Below are 22,202 nucleotides of genomic sequence, written 5' to 3' on the forward strand. Positions count from 1 at the left end.
CATGTTTCCGTTTGTGGGCAGAAGTCGAGAGAGAAGAAGAGAAATCCATTGCGGAGGAATCCCCCATAATTGCCAGCGTCTCCGATGGCACGCTCCTTCCTTATGGGGCACTCCCGCCTTAGGTGAATGTTTACACCTCAGGTCACACCTCCCGAGAAACAGACGGAGGGACCAATCGGCATGGTCAGAAGGTATCAGCTCAGGCAATCACCCCTCCCTGGGCCTGGCCTTTACCAGGGGGTACGTGCGTGCCTTACTTGTCTACCCAGGGCGGGGAATTACGCGTTACCCCGTCACCGGCTACGCGTGCGAATGCGTGGGTCGGCCTTCAGGCGCGCACAGGGAGGAAGGAAGAAGAGGAAAAGGAAGAGAGAGAGGACAGACTGACTCAAACGCCGAAGCGGAGACCAGAGAAGGCAAGGAAAAGAAGGCAAGGAAAAGAAGGCAAGGAGAAGAAGGCAAGGAGAAGAAGGCAAGGAGAAGAGGGCAAGGAGAAGAGGGCAAGGAGAAGAGGGCAAGGAGAAGAAGGCAAGGAGAAGAAGGCAAGGAGAAGAAGGCAAGGGAAAGAGTAAGGAAGACAGTGAGATGGAGAAGAACAAAGAAAGGAACCAACCAAAGAAGGAAGAAACGAGAAGTGAAAAACAAAAAAGACCACAAATATAGGTCGTGGGACCGTCCGTCTCCGGACGCAGGCGCTAACTACCCCCTTGAGGGGGATGGACTCCTTTTAGTCGCCTCTTACGACAGGCAGGAAGACCTCGGGCCTATTCTAACCCCCGGACCCGCAGGGGAGATTTCTACTGTGAATAAGTTAATTAAAAGCTACTGTAGTTAAGTGAGTACCGAGTTCTTGTTGTAAGCGGAAATAATTGACTTTTTACATTACATCACTTCTTAATCGCTAACCATTTGACTAATTTTGCGGTTTATAAATAATAAAAATTCATGAAGCATAAAGTTTGTTAAGTGATTTAATTCTAGTTTTAAACATGTAATCTGTATTGCAATACACGATAAGTATGGATGTTGCCACAAGGTAGTCAGAGAGGGAGAGGTATGTGTAGATTGTAGAATGGAATTTCACTTGGGTGACTGTAGTCACGAAACGTATGTTGAACTCAATGAGGCTCTGCCATGGAACTATAGACTCTATAAAGACAAAAGAATCACTGGAGGCACAGATTTGTGCCCTTCAGGCCAAATTAGAACACATGAAATTTGGACTAGATGGGGTAAAGGAGGGAAAAAGATCATGGGAACTGGATAACGGTCAAAAGCAATAGGAAAAAACAGAACAGCTCTTCAACTTCATCATCTACATTTGAGCTTACAGTATCGAATAAATTTGACTTTTTAACTGAAGTACGAGGGGAAGAGCCTCATCTGCTGCAGCTCACAGTAAGGTGCAGTGGACTTCTAGCAAATGAGGGTAGGAACAAATGAGCCTTGCATCTAAGTAGTAGCCATGGGAGGGGCATGGGCCAGATGACACAGGGCAAATCAGGGACAGGATGTCAGGTCACAAGTTCATTGCAGTTGACAAAAATATTGTATCTATTGACGTTGAATTTCAGAGCGACAGTGAAGTTATCCTGATATATATTAGGGGTCTACATGATATCAAGTTAATTGCGGGATGCTTTTACCATTCACTCGCTTCTGCTATCACAGTTTTAGGGTCATTCGGAGAAAGTCTATGGTCGGTAGTGCAGATGTATCATGAACATGTAATATTAGTTGGAAGTTACTCTAAACAAGAATGTATACACCGGGATGTCTACGGATCCATAGCAAAGGGTACACACAGACAGTCTTGCGAAGTACTTTTGAACACATTTTCAGTAAACAGTCTTGATTGGCTAGATAGACAGCTCATGCACATTGGAAACATTATAGACACTGTAGCTACAAACGGGTCTGACCTTATCAACAGCAGCAGTGTAGGGTCAGGGATTAGTGATCATATCATAGTTACTGTGGTTAAGTTAATAAACTAATCAAGAAGGCTAGGAGAGCTTTTCTGCTAGCAAGTGCAGATAAGCAGTTGTTAGCATTCCATTTAGACAATGAACTAATCTCACTTAGTTCCAGTACGACTGATGGATGGAAAAGATCCACCATGGTTTAACAACAAAATTCGGAAAATGCTGAGGAAGCAAAGGCTGTTGCACTCTCTATTCAAAAGAGAATGTGCAAATGTGCAAGGAAAAGTTAATAGATATTTGTGCGGCTCTAAATAGATTGATGTGTGAAGCATACAACTACCACTGTCATACCTTAGAAAAAATTCTGCCACACTCGAGAAAATTCTGGTCCTACATTAAATCGCTAAGCAGATCTCAGGCTTCTGTGCAGTCTCTCATTAACCAGTCTGGTATGGCAGTAGAAGACAGCAAAAGGAAAGTAAAAGTTTTAAATTTTGCACTTAAGAAATTGTTCATGCACAAGAATTGTACAAACATACTACCATTTGACTATCACATACACTCCCGTAAGGAGGACATTGTAATAAGCACCCTTGGCATAAAGAAACAACTGAAAGAGCTGAAAACAAATAAGTAACTAAGTTCAGGTGGATCCCAACTCAGTTTTACAAAGCATATTCTATGGCACTGGCCCCTTATGTAGTTTGCTTTTATTGTGAATCCCTCAACCAACAGTGTCCCAAGCAACTGGAAAAAAAACACAAGTTTCTCCAGGATATAAGGAGTGTAAAAGAACAGACCCAAAAAAATGTTCTTTGGGATAGAAAAGCTTCTGTCCACGAATCAGCACAGCTTTAGAAAGCAACAGCTGTGTGAAACTCCACATGTCCTTTTCTCACAATATATTCCAAACCACGGATGAAGGGCAATAAGCAGATTCCATATTTCTAGGTTTACAAAAAGCATTTGACACAGTGCCCCATAGCTCACTGTTAACGATGATATGAGCATACAAAATAGGTTCCCAGATATGTGAGTGGCTCACACTCTTCTTAAGCAATAGAATGCAGTATGTTGTCCTCAATTTCAAGTGTCCATCAGAGACAAGTGTATTATCAGGAGTGCCCCAGGAATGCATGATAGGAGTTCTGTTGTTATCTATATCTATAACGATCTGGCGGACAGGGTGAGCAACAATCTGTGGCTGTTTGCCAATGGTGCTGTGGTGTACAGGCAGGTGTCATTGGTGCAGGAAGATACAAGATGACAGACAAGATCTGTAGTTGGTGTGATGAATGACAGCTAGCTCTAAAGTAGAAAAATATAAGTTAATGCAAATTAGTAGGAAAAACAAATCCATAATGTTCATAAACAGCCCTAGCAGTGTGCTGCTCATCACAGTCATGTTGATTAAATATGTAGATGTAACATTGCAAAGCGATATGAAATGGAATGAGCATGTAAGAATTGTAGTAGGGAAAGTGAGTGGTTGACTTCGGTTTATGGGGAGAAGTTTAAGTTTAGGGAAGTGGTTTACTCATAAGGCAGACCACATATAGGATGCTAGTGTGAACCATTGCTGAATACTGCTGAATGTCTGGGATCTGCACCAGGTAGGATCGGAGGAAGACATCGAAGCAATTCAGAAGTGAGCTGCTAGATTTGTTATAAGTAGGTTTCAACAACACACAAGTATTACCCAGATGCTGCTGCCACCAAAATAGATGTCAAATAAGCAAGAACATAAGAGAGTTTAAGGCTCGTGCAGTGGCATATATACAGTTGTGTTTTTCTCGCTTTGTTTGCGAGTGGAACAGGAAAGGAAATGACTAGTATTAGTATACAGTGTGCTCTCTCCCATCTCCCATGCACTGTGTGGTGGCATGTGGAGTATGTATGTAGATCTAGAAGCACAAGTATTGTGACGCCAAATGCTAGAGGTGGAAGAGAACATAAGGAACCTGTGCACATATTTTGGAAAAGAGGATCAGGTTACTGTAACAGGTGGAGCCGACAACAGCCTCGCTAAGGACAATAATCACAGCATTAGGGATGACCTGCACAAAATAGAAGTAGCAGCTACACACAAATGTGAGTTTTGTGGACAATGTCATGACCGTCCTTGGATTAACAGCACTGTCAGCCATGTGAACAATGCGTTGAGTAGACTGCTGCTGACTGAAATTCACATGAGTGCAGTGCTGCCTATACTAAACATGGCCTACACCTGAACGGGAGACTGAAAGATTGATTGGATGAGCTTTTTGCACAAAATGTATGGGGGGCCGCCATCACACAAAGCAAGATCCCTGTCATTACTGGCGACACAGAAGTATCATTTTTAGGTTAGAATCACGATTTAGGCATCCTTTTGAGAGAAGTCAAAATAAGAAAAGTGCCCCACAAACACTTAATAATGCACAGAAAAGTAAGGTTAACTTATTTCACCCCAATATTAGAGGACTGAGTGATAAGGTAGTTTCTGGTCTGTTTGGAAAATTTAGAGAGCTCTGAAAACAGACATCCTGTGTCTCCCTGAGCACTACATAACCACAGTGTTAGATAAACCACATGTAAAAGACTACACTCTAGCAGCTTACTCATACAAAACTAATACAGAAAACGGAGGAGTTGTTACATATATTAAAACAGAACACAATTTCAAAAACACTAACACAAATAGATTTTGCAGTGATTAGCTCATACAAGCACATGCTTGTGAATTAATGCTGAAAAATAGTTCACTATTAACTGTAACTGTATACAGATTCCCACTGGGGAATTTTGATCTGTTTATGAGGAATCAGGACTCCTTACTGTGCTACAAATCAAACAGCAGCAAGCAGTTAATAGTCTGTGATGATTTCACTGCAGATTTTCTACAGAATTCTGATATGAAAAGTGGTCTGTAAACCTTATTTGGATCCTAGAATTTGATCTCAGTAATTAACTTTTGCAACACAGATGCATAAAGACAGTAAGAGCCAAATGGATACTGTTCTCTTTGGTAAAGCTCAGAGCAAGACAGTAACTCTTTACCATGTAACAAATGCTCTCTATGATGCGCAGTTAGTGAGGATGGATAAGATAGCACCTTACAGAAAAGATGCACCTCAGTGGATATCTGTTAGAATAATTAATGACTCCAGGACAATTTTTTTAAGACTAAGATACAAGAGATGACCAGGAATGAAATTTATAATGAACTAAATGCTAGCATAAAATTTAATATATTTCATGATACATTTATATCTTTGTTTGAAAACAGATTTCCAAATGCTAACAAGGAAGGACATTAAACAGCCACGTAAAGACTTTGGCTCACTAGAGTGATTGAAGTATCTTGTGAGAAGAAAAGTGAAATGTATCTGCTGGCAAAAACAAGTACAGATCATGCAGTAGTTGCTCACTACAAAAACTACTCAAAATTACTGAGAAAAGTTTTTAAACATCAAGCAAATCTGCAAATGTCAGAAATCAGTAATTCTGACAACAGACTTAAAGACTATATGGAATGCAGTGAAATGGGAGACAGGAAGACAGGACAAGTAGCCACTGTAATCATTTCTTAAACACACTATGTGATCAAAAATATCTGGACACCTGGCTGAAAATGACTTACAAGTTCCTGACACCCTCCATCAGTAATGCTGGAATTCAATATGGTGTTGGCCCACCCTTGCCTCGATGACAGCTTCCACTCTCATTGGCATAGGTTCAATGAGGTGCTGGAAGGTTTCTTGGGAAATGGCAGCCCATTCTTCACGGAGTGCTGCACTGAGGAGAGGTATCAATGTCGGTGAGTGAAGCCTGGCACAAAGCCGGCGTTCCAAAACATCCCAAAAGTGTTCTGCAGGATTCAGGTCAGGACACTGTGCTCGTCAGTCCATTACAGGGATGTTATCGTCATGTAACCACTCCGTCATAGGCCGTGCATTATAAACAGGTGCTCGATGATGTTGACAGATGCAATTGCCATCCCCAAATTGCTCTTCAACAGTGGGAAGCAAGAAGGTGCTTAAAACATCAATGTAGGCCTGTGCTGTGATAGTGCCACACAAAACAAGGGGTGCAAGCCCCCTCCATGAGAAACATGACCACACCATAACATTACCGCCTCCGAATTTTACTGTTGGCACTACACACACTGGCAGATGACATTCAACGGGAATTCGCCATACCCACACCCTGCCATCGGATCGCCACATTATGTACCGTGATTCATCATTCCACACAACGGTTCTTCAGTATTCAATCATCCAACATTTATGCTCCCTACACCAGTCGAGGTGTTGTTTGGCATTTAATGGCACGATGTGTGGGTTATGAGCACCCGCTCAACCATGAAACCCAAGTTTTCTCACCTCCTGTCTAACTGACCTAACTGACATAGCACTTGCAGTGGATCCTGATGCAGTTTGGAATTTCTGTGTGATGGTCTGGATAGATGCCTGCCTATTACACATTACGACCCTCTTCAACTGTCGGCAGTCTGTCAGTCAACAGACGAGGTCGGCCTGTACGCTTTTGTGCTGTACGCGTCCCTTTACGTTTCCACTTCACTATCACATTAGAAACAGTGGACCTAGGGAGGTTTAAGAGTGTTGAAATCTTGTGTACATCACCAGACCACATCCGAAGTCTGTGGCTTCTGCTGAGCGCTCCATTCTGTTCTCTCGCAATGTCTAATGACTACTCAGGTCACAGATATGGAGTACCTGGCAGCACAATGCACCTAATATGAAAAACTTATGTTTTTGGGGGTATCCAGATACTTTTGATCACATAGTATATTTATTTGATCACGAAATTCATAAAATAAAATCCACTGCAGTTCAAGAGGAACAATGATGTAAATAATTCTTTTGACTACTGCTTCAAAGTATATTTATTAAATCATGAAATTTGTTGTAAATAATCCTCTGTAATTCATGAGGAACAACAATGTAAATAATTACAATACCAGAATGAAAAATGGCATTCATTACTCCACATTAAGGCTGTCTTTAGCACAAAAAGGGGTTCACAATGCTGCAACTAATATTACTGATAACTTACCCAGTGATATAAAATGTCTGACAGACAAACAAGTAAAATTTGAAAACAACTGAAAAGTTTCTCCTTGACAAATCCTTCTATTCCATGGAAGAATTTCTATTTTTGTAATGTGTAAAAGGTAGTTGATAGGAATTACTTACTCACATCTATAGATTTAATAAAAATAAATGTTCAGCGTGTAGCCATATTTACAAATTAATTTGCAATGTGTATGTAAAATGACTCAGTCCAGATCTTTACGATTTATTGTGCAAATGAGCCACAGAAGATGAAACTAATGAACTGCCTTGTCATTTTACAACAAGTAGGTACTGGGAGATGAAGAACCTTGCACAGGATAGAGTAGCATGGAGAGCTGCATCAAACCAGTCTCTAGACTGAAGACAACAACAACAACATGCCTAGGTATTTAATGGACAAGACTGAGTCAAGCAGAAACCCATAAATACACTAATTGGATTAGCCATCTGCAGCACCCACATTTAAATCAAAACTGCCATTCATCACACTCAATATAGATTCTGTTCGTGCCATCCTGACTCCCTCTACAGTCACTGACAAAATATTCCCACCACGTACAACTGAAACATCAGCAAACAATAATAGATTGCAGCTCGCTCTATCCAACACACTGTTTATGAACAAGGAGACACTGCCCTATCAAACTATCCACACTATCCTATACTGTGCAAATATCTCCATCTTCGAATGACGACTATATTCTACATCTATTTTAACCTGCTTACTGTACTCTTGCCTAGGTATCCCTCTACAGTTTTTACTCCCTCCCCCCTCCATCTCAGTCCACCCCATTAGTCCTTGGTGCCTCAGGATATGTCGTATCACTGATCCCTTCTTTTCACCAAGTTTTTCAATAAATTTCTTTTCTCCCCAATTCTATTCAGTACTTTCTGATTAGTTATGCAATCTACCAAATTACTCTTCAGCATTCTTGTGTAGTATTACCATTTATGTAATGAAAACATTTCTTTTATTATAAGTTGGTCCATAGCTATCAGGCACATGGTATAATAAACAGTAGTTTATGCGCCTTGGTACCACTATACATTTTGTAACGCCTCCTGGAGGCAAAGATGTCTTCTTGTTCCGCACTCTGCAGAATTATCTCAGCAGTATGCAAATGTTTGTTTCACATACAACTGGAAACATTACATCTACATGCAGCAATCACTTTTGATTAGATGTATTACAGTTTGTTCCAGGTGGAGTGCTATAGACATCCATTACTACGCTATATTAAATATTTTTGTATCTGACTTTTTGTAGGTATCCGACGATGGATAAATTCTGAAATGCATCATATGAGCAATAACATCACTCCTTGCCCAATGTTTAATGATTTTATCATTGCAATCCAGTTAGTTTGAATACAGAACTACTGATGGTTTAATTCAGCTCCATTCCATTACCTTTGTTTTACTTTTGTTGATGTTCATCTCATATCCCATTGCTGACACACTATTCCATTCAACCTATAATCCAAGTCCTTTGCTGTCTGAAACATGATTACAATGCCATTGGCATATCTTGAAGTTATAATTTCTTCTTCCTGAACCTCTACTTCCTTTCCAAATTCATCCTTGGTTTCCTCTATTGTTTGTTCAATTTACAGATTGAATAATAAGAGCAATAGACTACAACACTGCATCACTCCACTCCCAACCACCGTCGTGTCCTTTGAATCATAAGCGCAGCCACATTTGTGTACATGTAGGAAATAATTTTTCCCTCCCTGCATTTTATACTTACTACCTTCAGAATTTGAAAGTGTGTATTCTGCTAAAATTGTCAAACTTCCTGTAAATCTACGAATGAAAAATATGGGAAGTATCCTTACTTCAACTCATCTTCTAAGACTAGGCACAATATACAATGAATAGCCACATAGAAGGAGGTCGTGTCTAACAACTGTATGGTTTTGCAAATAAGAAGTAATGGAAGTTTAAAAAGATTCAGAAAAATAAAAAAAAGCAAATTCCAACATTTGGTTAAATGATACTTCAAAAAGTGGAGGCTTCTTTGGATAGAATCAGTGCTACAGAAGAAGCTGTACTCAACTAACTAAAATCATCCCAGAAGTAGAAGCACTGCAACAAGTAATACAGGCTTCAAATAAAGCCAAGTAGAAATGTACTTACTGTGTAAACTTGTAAGGACTCAGAGTAAGCACAGATTAACATTTAATTAAATTCAATCCTTTATGAATTTTGTGAGGAATTTAAATTAAGAAAGATGAAACATAGCCAATTATTTTAAAATGCTGAAACTTTTTAATAATTCGATCATTAGTGTGACAATTATCACGTTACAATTGTCAAAACAGGCTGCAGCATTAAGCTTGGCTGCTGCTGCAGTTCACTAAACTCAGTCACTAACACTAACTGTAATTTCAACCAACCACTGGTGACAGACAATATGAGTTCGTAATTGTTCTGAAAGCTAGCTACCTTTTGAATTTTGTGAAGTGTTGCATCTGTTGTGTCAGAATTTAATGTACACAGTTGCAAAGCTCCTCACTGTTGTAATCAGTAGAGTAAGTTCTATTTAGTTATAGAATCCTAAAAAGGCAAATTTCCTCACTTCGTTGTAAAACAAATTTCATGTCATAAACGAAGGGAAGAAATTATATACTTGTCAAAGAATTAATTTACTCATGATTAGTTCAGAAGAGGGCCTTGTTTCTTTTCACATTTTGCAGATAATGTTATTATTTCCATTACTTTCTGATACTGTTTCTTCTCTCTTGGGACACAAAATCTAGTGAAATGATTGGAACTGAAAAAAGAGAGAAAATCTCTCTGTTCTCTAAGAAAGTGCGTAAATGACTGGCTAGACACTGCTTTAACAGCTCTCATGTTTTCCTTTCTGATTGGAACTGAAAAAGAGAGAAAATCTTTCTGTTCTCTAAGAAAGTGCGTGGATGACTGGCTAGACACTGCTTTAACAGCTCTCATGTTTTCCTTTCATTCTTTATTCTGCCTTCATATTACAACATCCCTGAGCTGATTAAACTGTAGATGAATGGCAAGGGATTCTGAAGACACTTTACCCACTCTGCGTATCTACCACTTTAAATAATTATACTTATAACCATCTGCAACTAAAGACTTATGAAAATTGGTATTTGCATGCACAGCAGTAAATAAAACAAAGAAACTGACACATAACTGAGTCTTCAATGAACATCATATTATTACTGAACATACCATTAACACCACAGTTAATTATGAAGGTCAACAAAACAAGTATCACAGCACTGTCAGCCAAGTTTTTTCATAATGGTGCTGTGTATCATTTCTCGAACACAGCGTTCTCCTTTAATTTATTTATTGATACCAAGGGTAGCAATTAGTGAAGAAATTTAACACTACAGCAAAGCTTACATCTTCAACTAGAAAAGTCCAGTCCTTGTCTTCCAGCTCCTGTGTTCTTGGATCTTTGAATAACGTTACTGTGATTTCTTTATTCTCTGGAACTGCCCACACGACAACACCACGGAGTGGATCTTTCATGGTTGGTTCCCACGCCAAGGGCTCTGTTACAACACGTCGACTTCGGCGAGTCCATACAACACTTAATTTTGTTGGCTTCCTGAAAGAAAAAAATTTCATTGTTAGCCGTCTATTATCTGTTAATTTAATTTCTCCCAGAAAAAGACTCATCATTAATTCATTGTGTTGTGAAGAACTTTCAGGACTATGAAGTAAATCAAGGAATACATTAATAAAAGAGTAGCAACTCTCTCAGATTTAATCTGCACACTGTATTAACAAAGATTTATACTACTCTGTTTACACCAACTACATTTGACCCACTTAATAACAAGAAATTTAAATTTAAAGCAGATTTATTTGCCTGTAAATGATTGTGGTGGTTTACATCATATCAATACATATGTAATAATGTAAATGATTTGCGTGCATCTAAAGCACATATATGCAATAACATACAACTTTCTTTGTTCGCTGTCACATTTGTAAAAAACGAAAATAGTTTTTGATTGGCTACAAAATAATTTGTTTTACAGAAAGCTTTTACTTTCAACGAACACTCCACCACAATGCAATTCCTTGTGTCACATGGAACATTATTGAAAAATATTTAAGCAACAGGTAAACAATTTGTTTCGACTTTACTTAGCCTAGGCCAAGGTATGTCCAGTAATTTCCAGTTTATGGTCCCATAAGAATGCACATCTGATCTAATTTCATATTTCTGGCTATTCTGTTTGGCACATACAAGCAGTCTACTTGGAGTACGTATAGACTGGAAGCAATAAGCATTCTGTGTTCAAATAAGTATTTACTGAAATCATTTATGCTACTTAAATGAAAAATAAACCTAATGACTATTCTATATTTACAAACAGAATACTGCTGCTTCCCCCATTATATTAAATACCTTATATTTATCTTATATTGTTATTTAAATATAGGCTATACTTTTATATTCAGCTATTTATCAAATAAAATAAATACCTACACTCATGAATGTTTATAATATATTAACACTTATTTCTTGCTTTAAAATGAACATTGCCATTTGGCATGTAGATAATAGAAATGTTTAATCGTTTGATCTAAATAATTAGATAATTTAACATAATTGCATAGATAAAAAATCTACTCACCAGGAGGCGGCAGGAGAACTTACATATAAAAAGGTGTTTCTGGAGCCAGTGGCTCCTTCTTATGGTAGGAGGCTGGAAGGGAAAGAAACAAGGGTGAAGGAAAAGGCCTGGAGAAGTTTAAGAAAAGGGGTGGAGTTCAGAAAAGTCACTCAAAGCCTGGGATAAGAAGCAACAATAATTAGTAGGAGTTACTAATGAAGTATGTACTTAATATTCTTTCGAACAGGCAGAATTATAAATTTCTTTCTTTATGTTACATGGAAGTGCTCTGAATTCCATTAACCCCATCTCCTTCACAAACCACGGTGGGATTGCTTGTGTGCCTCATCAATACAGATAAATTGTGCACAGATGCAACCACACCAGAGTGGTACCTGGAGGCAGGCCAGACTAAATACATTACCTGAAGGGGAAATACGGAAGCATCCAATCCCGCCCGTCTCCTTTGAACCATGGCGTCTCAAATATGGCGGAAATGAACATAAACCACGATTCCAATATGGCGCATATAAAGTCGGTACGTACACATTATGAGGATGAAAATACATCGAAAAACAAACACACACACGTTCCACAAAAAGCCTAATGACACTAACGGGGCATGCGGGGGAAACTGGGGGTTTTTGGGTGGGGACAAACTAAATACAAACAAGTTTAGACACCCACCCCCAAACAAAACGATGAAAAAAACCGACATCACTAAACTCCTCAAATTCCACTAAACACAATATCATCTGGAATCGGACACTTCCCTTGACCTATATAGCTCAACAGCTCCCGATTCCATAAATTGGGATCGAACACTTCCCTTGACCTATATAGCTCAGCTCCGCCCCCCCCCCCCCCCCCCCCGAGAACCATGGACCTTGCCGTTGGTGGGGAAGCTTGCGTGCCTCAGCGATACAGATGGCCGTACCGTAGGTGCAACCACAACGGAGGGGTATCTGTTGAGAGGCCAGACAAACGTGTGGTTCCTGAAGAGGGGCAGCAGCCTTTTCAGTAGTTGCAGGGGCAACAGTCTGGATGATTGACTGATCTGGCCTTGTAACACTAACCAAAACGGCCTTGCTGTGCTGGTACTGCAAACGGCTGAAAGCAAGGGGAAACTACAGACATAATTTTTCCCGAGGGCATGCAGCTTTACTGTATGGTTAAATGATGATGGCGTCCTCTTGGGTAAAATATTCAGGAGGTAAAATAGTCCCCCATTCGATCTCTGGGCAGGGACTACTCAAGAGGACGTTGTTATCAGGAGAAAGAAAACTGACGTTCTACGGATCGGAGTGTGGAATGTCAGATCCCTTAATCGGGCAGGTAGGTTAGAAAATTTAAAAAGGGAAATGGATAGGTTAAAGTTAGATATAGTGGGAATTAGTGAAGTTCGGTGGCAGGAGGAACAAGACTTTTGGTCAGGTGAATACAGGGTTATAAATATAAAATCAAATAGAGGTAATGCAGGAGTAGGTTTAATAATGAATAAAAAAGTAAGAATGCGGGTAAGCTACTACAAACAGCATAGTGAATGGATTATTGTGGCTAAGATAGACACGAAGCCCATGCCTACTACAGTAGTACACGTTTATATGCCAACTAGCTCTGCAGATGATGAAGAAATTGATGAAATGTATGATGAGATTAAAGAAATTATTCAGGTAGTAAAGGGAGACGAAAATTTAATAGTCATGGGTGACTGGAATTCAAGAGTAGGAAAAGGGAGAGAAGGAAACATGATAGGTGAAGACGGATTGGGGTTAAGAAATGAAAGAGGAAACCACCTGGTAGAATTTTGCACAGAGCATAACCTAATCATAGCTAACACTTGGTTCAAGAATCTTAAAAGAAGGTTGTATACATGGAAGAATCCTGGAGAACTAGTAGGTATCAGATAGATTATATGATGGTAAGACAGAGATTTAGGAATCAGGTTTTAAATTGTAAGACATTTCCAGGGGCAGATGTGGACTGACCACAATCTAATGGTTATGAACTGTAGATGAAAACTGAAGAAACTGCAAAAAGGTGGGAATTTAAGGAGGTGGGACCTGGATAAACTGACTAAACCAGAGGTAGTACAGAGTTTCAGGTAGAGCATAAGGGAACAATTGACAGGAATGGGGGAAAGAAATACAGTAGAAGAAGAATGAGTAGCTTTGAGGGATGAAGTAGTGAAGGCAGCAGAGGATCAAGTAGGTAAAAAGATGATGGCTAGTAGAAGCCCTTGGGTAACAGAAGAAATATTGAATTTAATTGATGAAAGGAGAAAATATAAAAATGCAATAAATGAAGCAGGCAAAAAGGAATATAAACGTCTCAAAAATGAGATCGACAGGAAGTGTAAAATGGCTAAGCAGGGATGGCTAGAGGATAAATGTAAGGATGTAGAGGCTTATCTCACTAGGGGTAAGATAGATACTGCCTACAGGAAAATTAAAGAGACCTTTGGAGAAAGGAGAACCACTTGCATGAATATCAAGAGCTTTGATTTCCAAACCCAGTTCTAAGCAAAGAAGGGAAAGCAGAAAGGTGGAAGGAGTATATAGAGGGTCTATACAAGGGCGATGTACTTCTGGACAATATTATAGAAATGGAAGAGGAGGTAGATGAAGATGAAATGGGAGATATGATACTGCGTGAAGAGTTTGACAGAGCACTGAAAGACCTGAGTCGAACAAGGCCGCGCGAGTAGACAACATTCCATTGGAACTACTGACAGCCTTGGGAGAGCCAGTCCTGACAAAACTCCACCATCTGGTGAGCAAGATTTATGAGACAGCTGAATGACCCTCAGACTTCAAGAAGAATATAATAATTCAAATCCCAAAGAAAGCAGGTGTTGAGCGATTTGAAAATTACTGAACTATCAGTTTAATAAGTCACAGCTGCAAAATACTAACACGAAATCTTAACAGATGAATGGAAAAACCGGTAGAAGCCGACCTCGGGGAAGATCAGTTTGGATTCCGTAGAAATATTGGAACACGTGAGGCAATACTGACCTTATGACTTATCTTAGAAGAAAGATTAAGGAAAGGCTAACCTACGTTTCTAGCATTTGTAGACTCAGAGAAAGCTTTTGACACTGTTGACTGTAATACTCTCTTTCAAATTCTAAAGGTGGCAGGGGTAAAATACAGGGAGCGAAAGGCTATTTACAATCTGTACAGAAACCAGATGGCAGTTATAAGAGTGGAGGGGCACGAAAGGGAAGCAGTGGTTGGGAAGGGAGTGAGACAGGGTTGTAGCCTTTTGAGGTTTGCCGATGATATTGTAATTCTGTCAGAGACAGCAAAGGACTTGGAAGAGCAGTTGAACGGAATGGACAGCGTCTTGAAAGGAGGATATAAGATGAACATCAACAAAAGCAAAACGAGGATAATGGAATGTAGTCCAATTAAGTCAGGTGATGCTGAGGGGATTAGATTAGGAAATGAGACACTTAAAGTAGTAAAGGAGTTTTGCTATTTGAGGAGCAAAATAACCAATGATGGTCGAAGTAGAAAGGATATAAAATGTAGACTGGCAATGGCAAGGAAAGCGTTTCTGAAGAAGAGAAATTTGATAACATCGAGTATAGATTTAAGTGTCAGGAAGTCGTTTCTGAAAGTATTTGTATGGAGTGTAGCAATGTATGGAAGTGAAACATGGATGATAAATAGTTTGGACAAGAAGAGAATAGAAGCTTTTGAAATGTGGTGCTACAGAAGAATGCTGAAGATTAGATGGGTAGATCACATAACTAATGAGGAGGTATTGAATAGAATTGGGGAGAAGAGGAGTTTGTGGCACAACTTGACAAGAAGAAGGGACAGGTTGGTAGGACATGTGCTGAGGCATCAGGGGATCACAAATTTAGCATTGGAGGGCAGTGTGGAGGGGGAAAAATCGTAGAGGGAGACCAAGAGATGAATACACTAAGCAGATTCAGAAGGATGTAGGTTGCAGTAGATACTGGGAGATGAAGAAGCTTGCACAGCATAGAGTAGCATGGAGAGCTGCAACAAACCAGTCTCAGGACTGAAGACCACAACAACAACAACAACATATATCTCAGCAGCAGTTCCCGATCCCATAAATTGGGATCGAACACTTCCCTTGACCTATATAGCTCAACAGCAGCTCCCTATCCCACAAATTAGGATCAAACACTACCCTTGACGTATATAGCTCAAAAACATCTCCTGATACCAATACCAACATTCACAGCCACTCATTACAATAAAACACTTCCTTCAACCCCAACACATACACTAATAACAAAAAAATAAAAACTTACCACAAAAAAGTTCCAGTTCCACAAACTAGGTTGGTCACCACAATCTCGCGCGCGCGCTCACACACACACACACACACACACACACACACACACACACACACACACACACACACACACACTAACGAAAAAATACTCAACCAAAAGAAAGACCCAACCCACCCACACCTCAACCCCCTCCCCCCAAGCAACCCAACCTCCCCCCTAACCCCAAAATAGAAAACCCACAAACAAAAACCAAACGCAACATAAGAAAATCTCAGTCACACACTACAACTCAACAAAATAGATCCTCCAAAACTAAAACACAAACCAGCACAGTCCCTCCCCCCCCCCCCCCCTCACAAACACTAACACGAAATTAACCACCCACCCCATCCTGAGATGCAGCCAACCACCCACCAACCCACCCACCCAAACTAACCACTTTCAGCCTATACAGTTTACTAACAGCCCTTAAAAAAACTCGAGAAACACACTAGCCCTCATGGACACTCTTCTGCCAACAATACTCATATAAATGAGACTGAAGGTCTCCTAGAACTGACTTAACAACCCCTCACATCCTCTCTATTGTATTTGAGCAAGCCCCCGTCTCATAATTTTTGAACTCTAAGCTATGGTTAACGACTAAATGATTGAATCCCCCTCTCACCCAAACTCCTATATGAAGAAAATGCATTTGAAACTACTGTGGACCCCAGTTTTATGTACTCCTCAATTAACCCCACTAATTCCACCTTAGACCTCCCTTCCACAACCCTAAAAACACATTCAGAACACCCCCCCCCCCCCCCCGGAACAACAGCCTCCCACACCCAGACACCAACCACAGACTTACCCCTCCCAAATTTCCTTTTCCCAAACTGCGACTCTTCCACCTCCACAACCACCCCATGCCCCCCCCCCCAACTTACCCCTGTACTTAATAAACTCAGATCACACTTCACAGCAAAAAGAAAACCAATCAAGCACACTCCTCTCACTCGCACCAGTCTCATGCGCGCAAAAACTGTGTGGGGATCTATAACAAAAATAATAAGTCACCAATACAATCTCGCGCATACCCAACCTAGACTTCTCGAACCAGGAACCACGCCGTATGGAACGCCAAATGTCATCCTTTCGACAGTGCCACAGTCCCTGGTCCGAGACGCTGGAACTTTAGCCAACTTCATTTCTTCGCCAAAAATAGAGCACTTGGCGATCTCGGCAATTAAACCAAACAGCTGTAAAAACTTTGTAAGTTCCAAAGCAGTGTTTCCCAACATTTCCCGTAGACGCGCACTATTAATTTTATCCTTCATATCCATTCCTGAACAAAAACGACAACCGATTAATTTACTAAAATTACCACACGACCTACAGCAAACAGCACTAAATTAACCTTCACACAAAACCACTAAATCGTTAACTCACTGAAACGAATTCCACTACAAACACAGCCAACACTTGAACAATTCCGTATAATGAGCAAGACCAAACTGAGCCCATGACACCACACAAACGAAAGCCCTAAACATACCACCAGAGAGCACAACAAAACACAACACGACGACATCTACAAACACACCACACTCACAAACCAAACTCCGCGCCATCATGACGTCACACAACAACAACCTTATGTCATGGGTCAAAGCCGACACGCGGGATCAGACACTTCTGTCGACCCCCTGAAGGGTTGCAACAGCCTTCTTAGTTGTATAGGCAACAGTGATGACCGACTGACCTGGCCTTGTTACATTAGCCAACAAGGCCTTCATATGTGTAGTAAGGCAGGAGAATGCAATAACAGAGTCATGCAGATTGTGCCTGAAGCTACACGTGTAGTGATGGCTGTTAAAAATCTATAAATGAGTTGAGAAGAAACTTTGTTTAGCAAAACAGACATTCTGTAGTAACAATATGTTTGTAACATGTTGAACGTGAGCTGTAAGCTGTATGGGGATGGCTGTTTACAACCTTCTGATAGGAACAAGCAAAAAACTACAGAACAGCACAGAGAAATCATATTCTATATGATAGTTTCTATTGCTTTTTTTTTAATCTATATCAATTTGTTTTCTGTAAGTACAGAGGGAGTGGTTAGATGGGGGGAGGCAACTGCCATTTGTGTGTATCGGAAAAAGAAGAGAAATTGGTGGATAGACAAATAGTGGTATTAGTAGTTTATTTATCAGCTATGTTGGAAGTGTTTTTGTTGTGCCTTCAACCTTAAGAATGGTTTGATGTAAGCGTCCACTCTAGTCTATTTTCTACAAGCCTCTCCATTTCTGCTTAATCACCGCAACCTACATTCATTTCAACTATCTTACTGTAGTCAAGTCAGCCTCTTACACTTTGAAATAAAATTACGAGCAGTTGCTGCTGTAGGGCATGTACCAAAAGATGCTCTAGACAATGAAGTTCTGTTACAGCACCACTCCACATAATACGCTTTGGAGCTCCATTACTGGTGAAATTTACATATTTGAAGCCCTTTAGTTTTTCAATATGGCACAGACATTAACATTATGCTTTGCTACCAGTCAATTCGTTCCCACAACCAGACAATATACTTTCACACTCACTGGCTTTGCCAACTCACAATTAAAGTGTCACCCAAATTGTCACCTCCCAACCTAAACTAGACCTCAGACTGCACTATATCTACATCTATACTCTGCAAACCACCGTGAGTTGCATGGCAGAGGGTACTTTCCATTGTACCATTAGTGGAGTTTCTTCCTGTTCCATTCATGTAAGGAGTGTGGGAAGAATCCCATGGTCCCTATGTGAGCAATATGTAGGGGGTTGTAGCATGTTCCTATAGTCATCAATTAAAGCCGGTTCTTGAAACTTGGTTAACAGTTTTTCTTGGCAGAGTTCAAGAGACTTTCAGTTCAGTTCCTGGAATCCACGCTGGTTGACATTGAGGAGATCATTCTGATTGAGATATCTCATTCTGTTTGTGCTTAGAATATGTTCTAAGATTCTACAACAAATTGATGCGAAGGATATTGGATGGTCTTTTTGTGGATAGCTTCTACTACCCTTCTTGCAGACAGATGTGACCTCCGCTTTTTTCCATGAACAGGGCACATCTTTTTGTTTGAGGGATCTACAATAGATGATTGACAGAAGAAGGGCTAACTCGGCCACAAATTTGGTCTAGAATCTTATAGGGATTCCATCGAGCCCTAGACCTTTGTCCAGTTTTAACGATTTCAGCTGTTTCTCATCACTACTGACACTAACACTCATTTCATTCATCTTTTCAGTGGTACGAGGATCAACTTGGGGCTGTTCACCTGGGTTTTCCTTTTTTAAGGAACATTTGAAAACAGAGTTCAGCATTTCAGCTTTTGCTTTGCTACCATCAATTTCAGTTCCTGTCTCATTCGCTAAGAGCTGGATACTGACTTTTGATCTGCTAACAGCCTTTGCATACAAGCCAGAATTTCTTTGGGTTTCATGGAATATCATTTGAGAATATTCTGTTACAATATTACGGATCAGTCTGCCACCACAAATAAGTATTCAAGGCAGGGAAGAGGGGGGGCGGCCTTTAGAAGATTAATGTCTTCTGAACATACAGCAAAGCACACACACTTCAACACCACTAAAGAGTCATTCCCCACCACTGATCCACCTCTCTGCTTAAGGAGGAAGAACTATCAGTTCCAACAGTTAAAAGGGGGTCGTCACCTTTACATTCATATGCGCATACTGCTGTATGTACTAAACATTTTGACTTTGGAAGGTATAAATCCACTTCAGTAAGGTGTTTTACTCTGTTACTTAGAAAAAAATAGTGAAAGGTATAGTTTTTTAGATAGGCATACATACACAATGTTACTATTTCTGCAGTGTTATGAAAGTACTCTGCAAATCAAATTACTCTCTTATAATGGGAAGTGGGTTTACGAACAACTAACTATACAATTTTTTTTGGCATAATTTCCCATACATGAGCCACACTGAAGATGATAATTTATTTAGATTTGGAAGGAGCTGGCTGTGTGAGTAGAAAGTTGTTTCAATCAATGTAGGGCCTATAAATTTGATGACAATACATATGCTAACAGCATGGAGATTGCATTTTTCGTACACACCAGATGCATACTGGAACTGAAGGTACCCATATAGCCTTAACCATCAACTTTATTATATATCCACATGATCCAAACCAACACACTAAACACCTGAAGTACTCCAGATACACACTTATTCTCTTTTCATCACTAAGCAACTTTTCCTAAAGTCATCATCTAGGTGCCGTGAAGCGTATACCAACACTGTTGAACTACGTCAGGAAGTCATATCACAGCCTTTGAGTCCTTTACTAACACATGCAAACAAAGAACAGCTAAGCCTCAAACTGAAGTAACACTGACAGAAAAAACATGAACATCACATATTCTGATCCAACAGCCCACAGGTGTACTGCCAGTTCACAGTGTGCAACAGACTCGCTGGACACTATGAACCATCAATACACCCATGAACTGTTCGATCAACAAATATGCCACGAGACACTGAAGAATCACCACACAGATTTTTTTTCTTGTTTTTACACTGAAACTGAAAACGATCAGCAGCAGTATATATTTTGTGTTAAAAGTATGACCACATGAAACTTCGAAAAATGATGCAAGTGAATTACTGAAGACTCAACATTGCTGCATCATCACAGCAAGTCAAGTGCATATTAAGGCAAGGCACGAATTGGCAGATTATTCAAGCACCTCTGAAATATATCTCTGTGAAAAAAAAAAAAGTTAACACATCAAACAATCTTAGAAGTTTCCAATGCTGGTTATTTCAAGGAGTCCATAGCATACACAAATTGTTCATGGGTAGAGCATCGTCATAAATAGAGGACGATAATGTTCGTCGTTTCATCGCATTACATATCACTGAATTTTAGTCAAAGCATTGGTGTCCAAACTAAAATATGCAAAACCTATTTGATGGTCGGTCATGGATTTGATTATTTGGCGATTCATATACACTACACTTTTAAACTGTCATTTGATTTAGCACATTTAATTTTTGGCACGTCAAACCATAAAACTCCTCATTATGTGCACAATCATAACAAACACGCGAAGCGTATAAATGGGACGCTGAAAGATCGAAGGAAATTTACTGAATGAATTTGGAAGTATTAAAATGACAGGAGAATATATAATCGCAAAAGTTATATTATTTCAACGGGTTAACTCACCATTTCGAAGTAGTCTCTAACGTTAGCTGGTGATAGGAAATAGTAAACTGAAATTTTGCTGCTCTCTTGTTAACTCGCTGCAGTCTTTTCCACACAGAAGTCATGTTTATAAATACAGTCCTCTCATCCTCGACATGCCAGTGTACATCGCACTTCCCAGTGAATCATCCAAACGAAGAGTGAAGCACTGTGATAACTATTCAGCGTCTTTATTTTCCCTTTCTCGTAGTGTCTTACTTACTCCCCAAAAAAACAAAACAAAAAGAAAAATTTCTAAGTTGTTGATTCTGCAAAATGCATTTCCTTGGATTAGATGACAGTGTCTTGACAACAAACTACGCACATTTCGTAACACGGCCTGTCTTTCAATATCAAGTTAAAAATACAACACACGGATAAACAAGGCACAGTAACTCACGCCCACAAACTTCCTCCCTCATCGCACACTCGCTTCCCTTCTGTGTCAAACACGTCCTTGGTTCCCTCTCCCTGGGTTCTTGCTCTTTCATCGATAATCGGGACTTTATGACAATCGGTTTACGCACTCGATAACGTGATAGCTTCGTTGCAAGATAATATCGAAAATTTTCTGCGTAGCTTCGTATTTCATAACTTTCCACGTATCGGCAAATAGATGTCGCGACATTGAAAGTCCTTTTACAATCCTTTCACTTTGTCATCTGTAGAGCCGCTATCTAGAGATGAACATCCATGGCACAAGATACGCTCTTTGTGGAGAGGCATAATTTCAATAGAAATGAACCACTTATATACGAGATCTTCAGAAAGTTTGTTGACATTTCCTATGTTGATGTCTGAGTTCTCTAGGTCTTATGTTTCATACGGATCCGCTTCTAGTGATTTTACAGTTGATGGCACGTTAAACCCTTGTCTTACATCATTCCATATGCAGTGCTCGGCAGAAGTTGTCTTTCGTTAAATACATAGCAGACCATAGTTTAGGCAGAAGGAAGAGAAGCTATAACGCGAGTATTACGATTTAAATTTCTATTCTTCGTATAACTGCCTTTTATTTCCAAGTCCATTACTAATAAAATTCACAAGAAGAGTTACGTGAACCAGCAA

General features: G+C 39.9%; 1 protein-coding gene across 2 annotated transcripts in view; it reads right to left on the reverse strand.

Moving 5' to 3' along the window:
• LOC126483731 (EH domain-binding protein 1) overlaps window positions 1-21,587 on the reverse strand; it is a 220,675-nt gene extending 199,088 nt beyond the window's left edge. For both annotated transcript variants that reach the window (XM_050106839.1, XM_050106838.1), the window contains exons 1-2: window positions 21,117-21,587; window positions 10,388-10,595 (exon numbers count right to left, since the gene is read on the reverse strand). In XM_050106839.1, the coding sequence (XP_049962796.1) occupies window positions 10,388-10,595; window positions 21,117-21,220 (312 nt within the window). In that variant the 5' untranslated portion in view covers window positions 21,221-21,587. The remainder of the gene's footprint in view (window positions 1-10,387; window positions 10,596-21,116) is intronic.
• Between the last annotated feature and the right edge of the window lie 615 nt (window positions 21,588-22,202).

Source organism: Schistocerca serialis, chromosome 6 (assembly GCF_023864345.2).
Source record: "Schistocerca serialis cubense isolate TAMUIC-IGC-003099 chromosome 6, iqSchSeri2.2, whole genome shotgun sequence".
Classification (NCBI taxonomy): Eukaryota; Metazoa; Arthropoda; class Insecta; order Orthoptera; family Acrididae; genus Schistocerca; species Schistocerca serialis.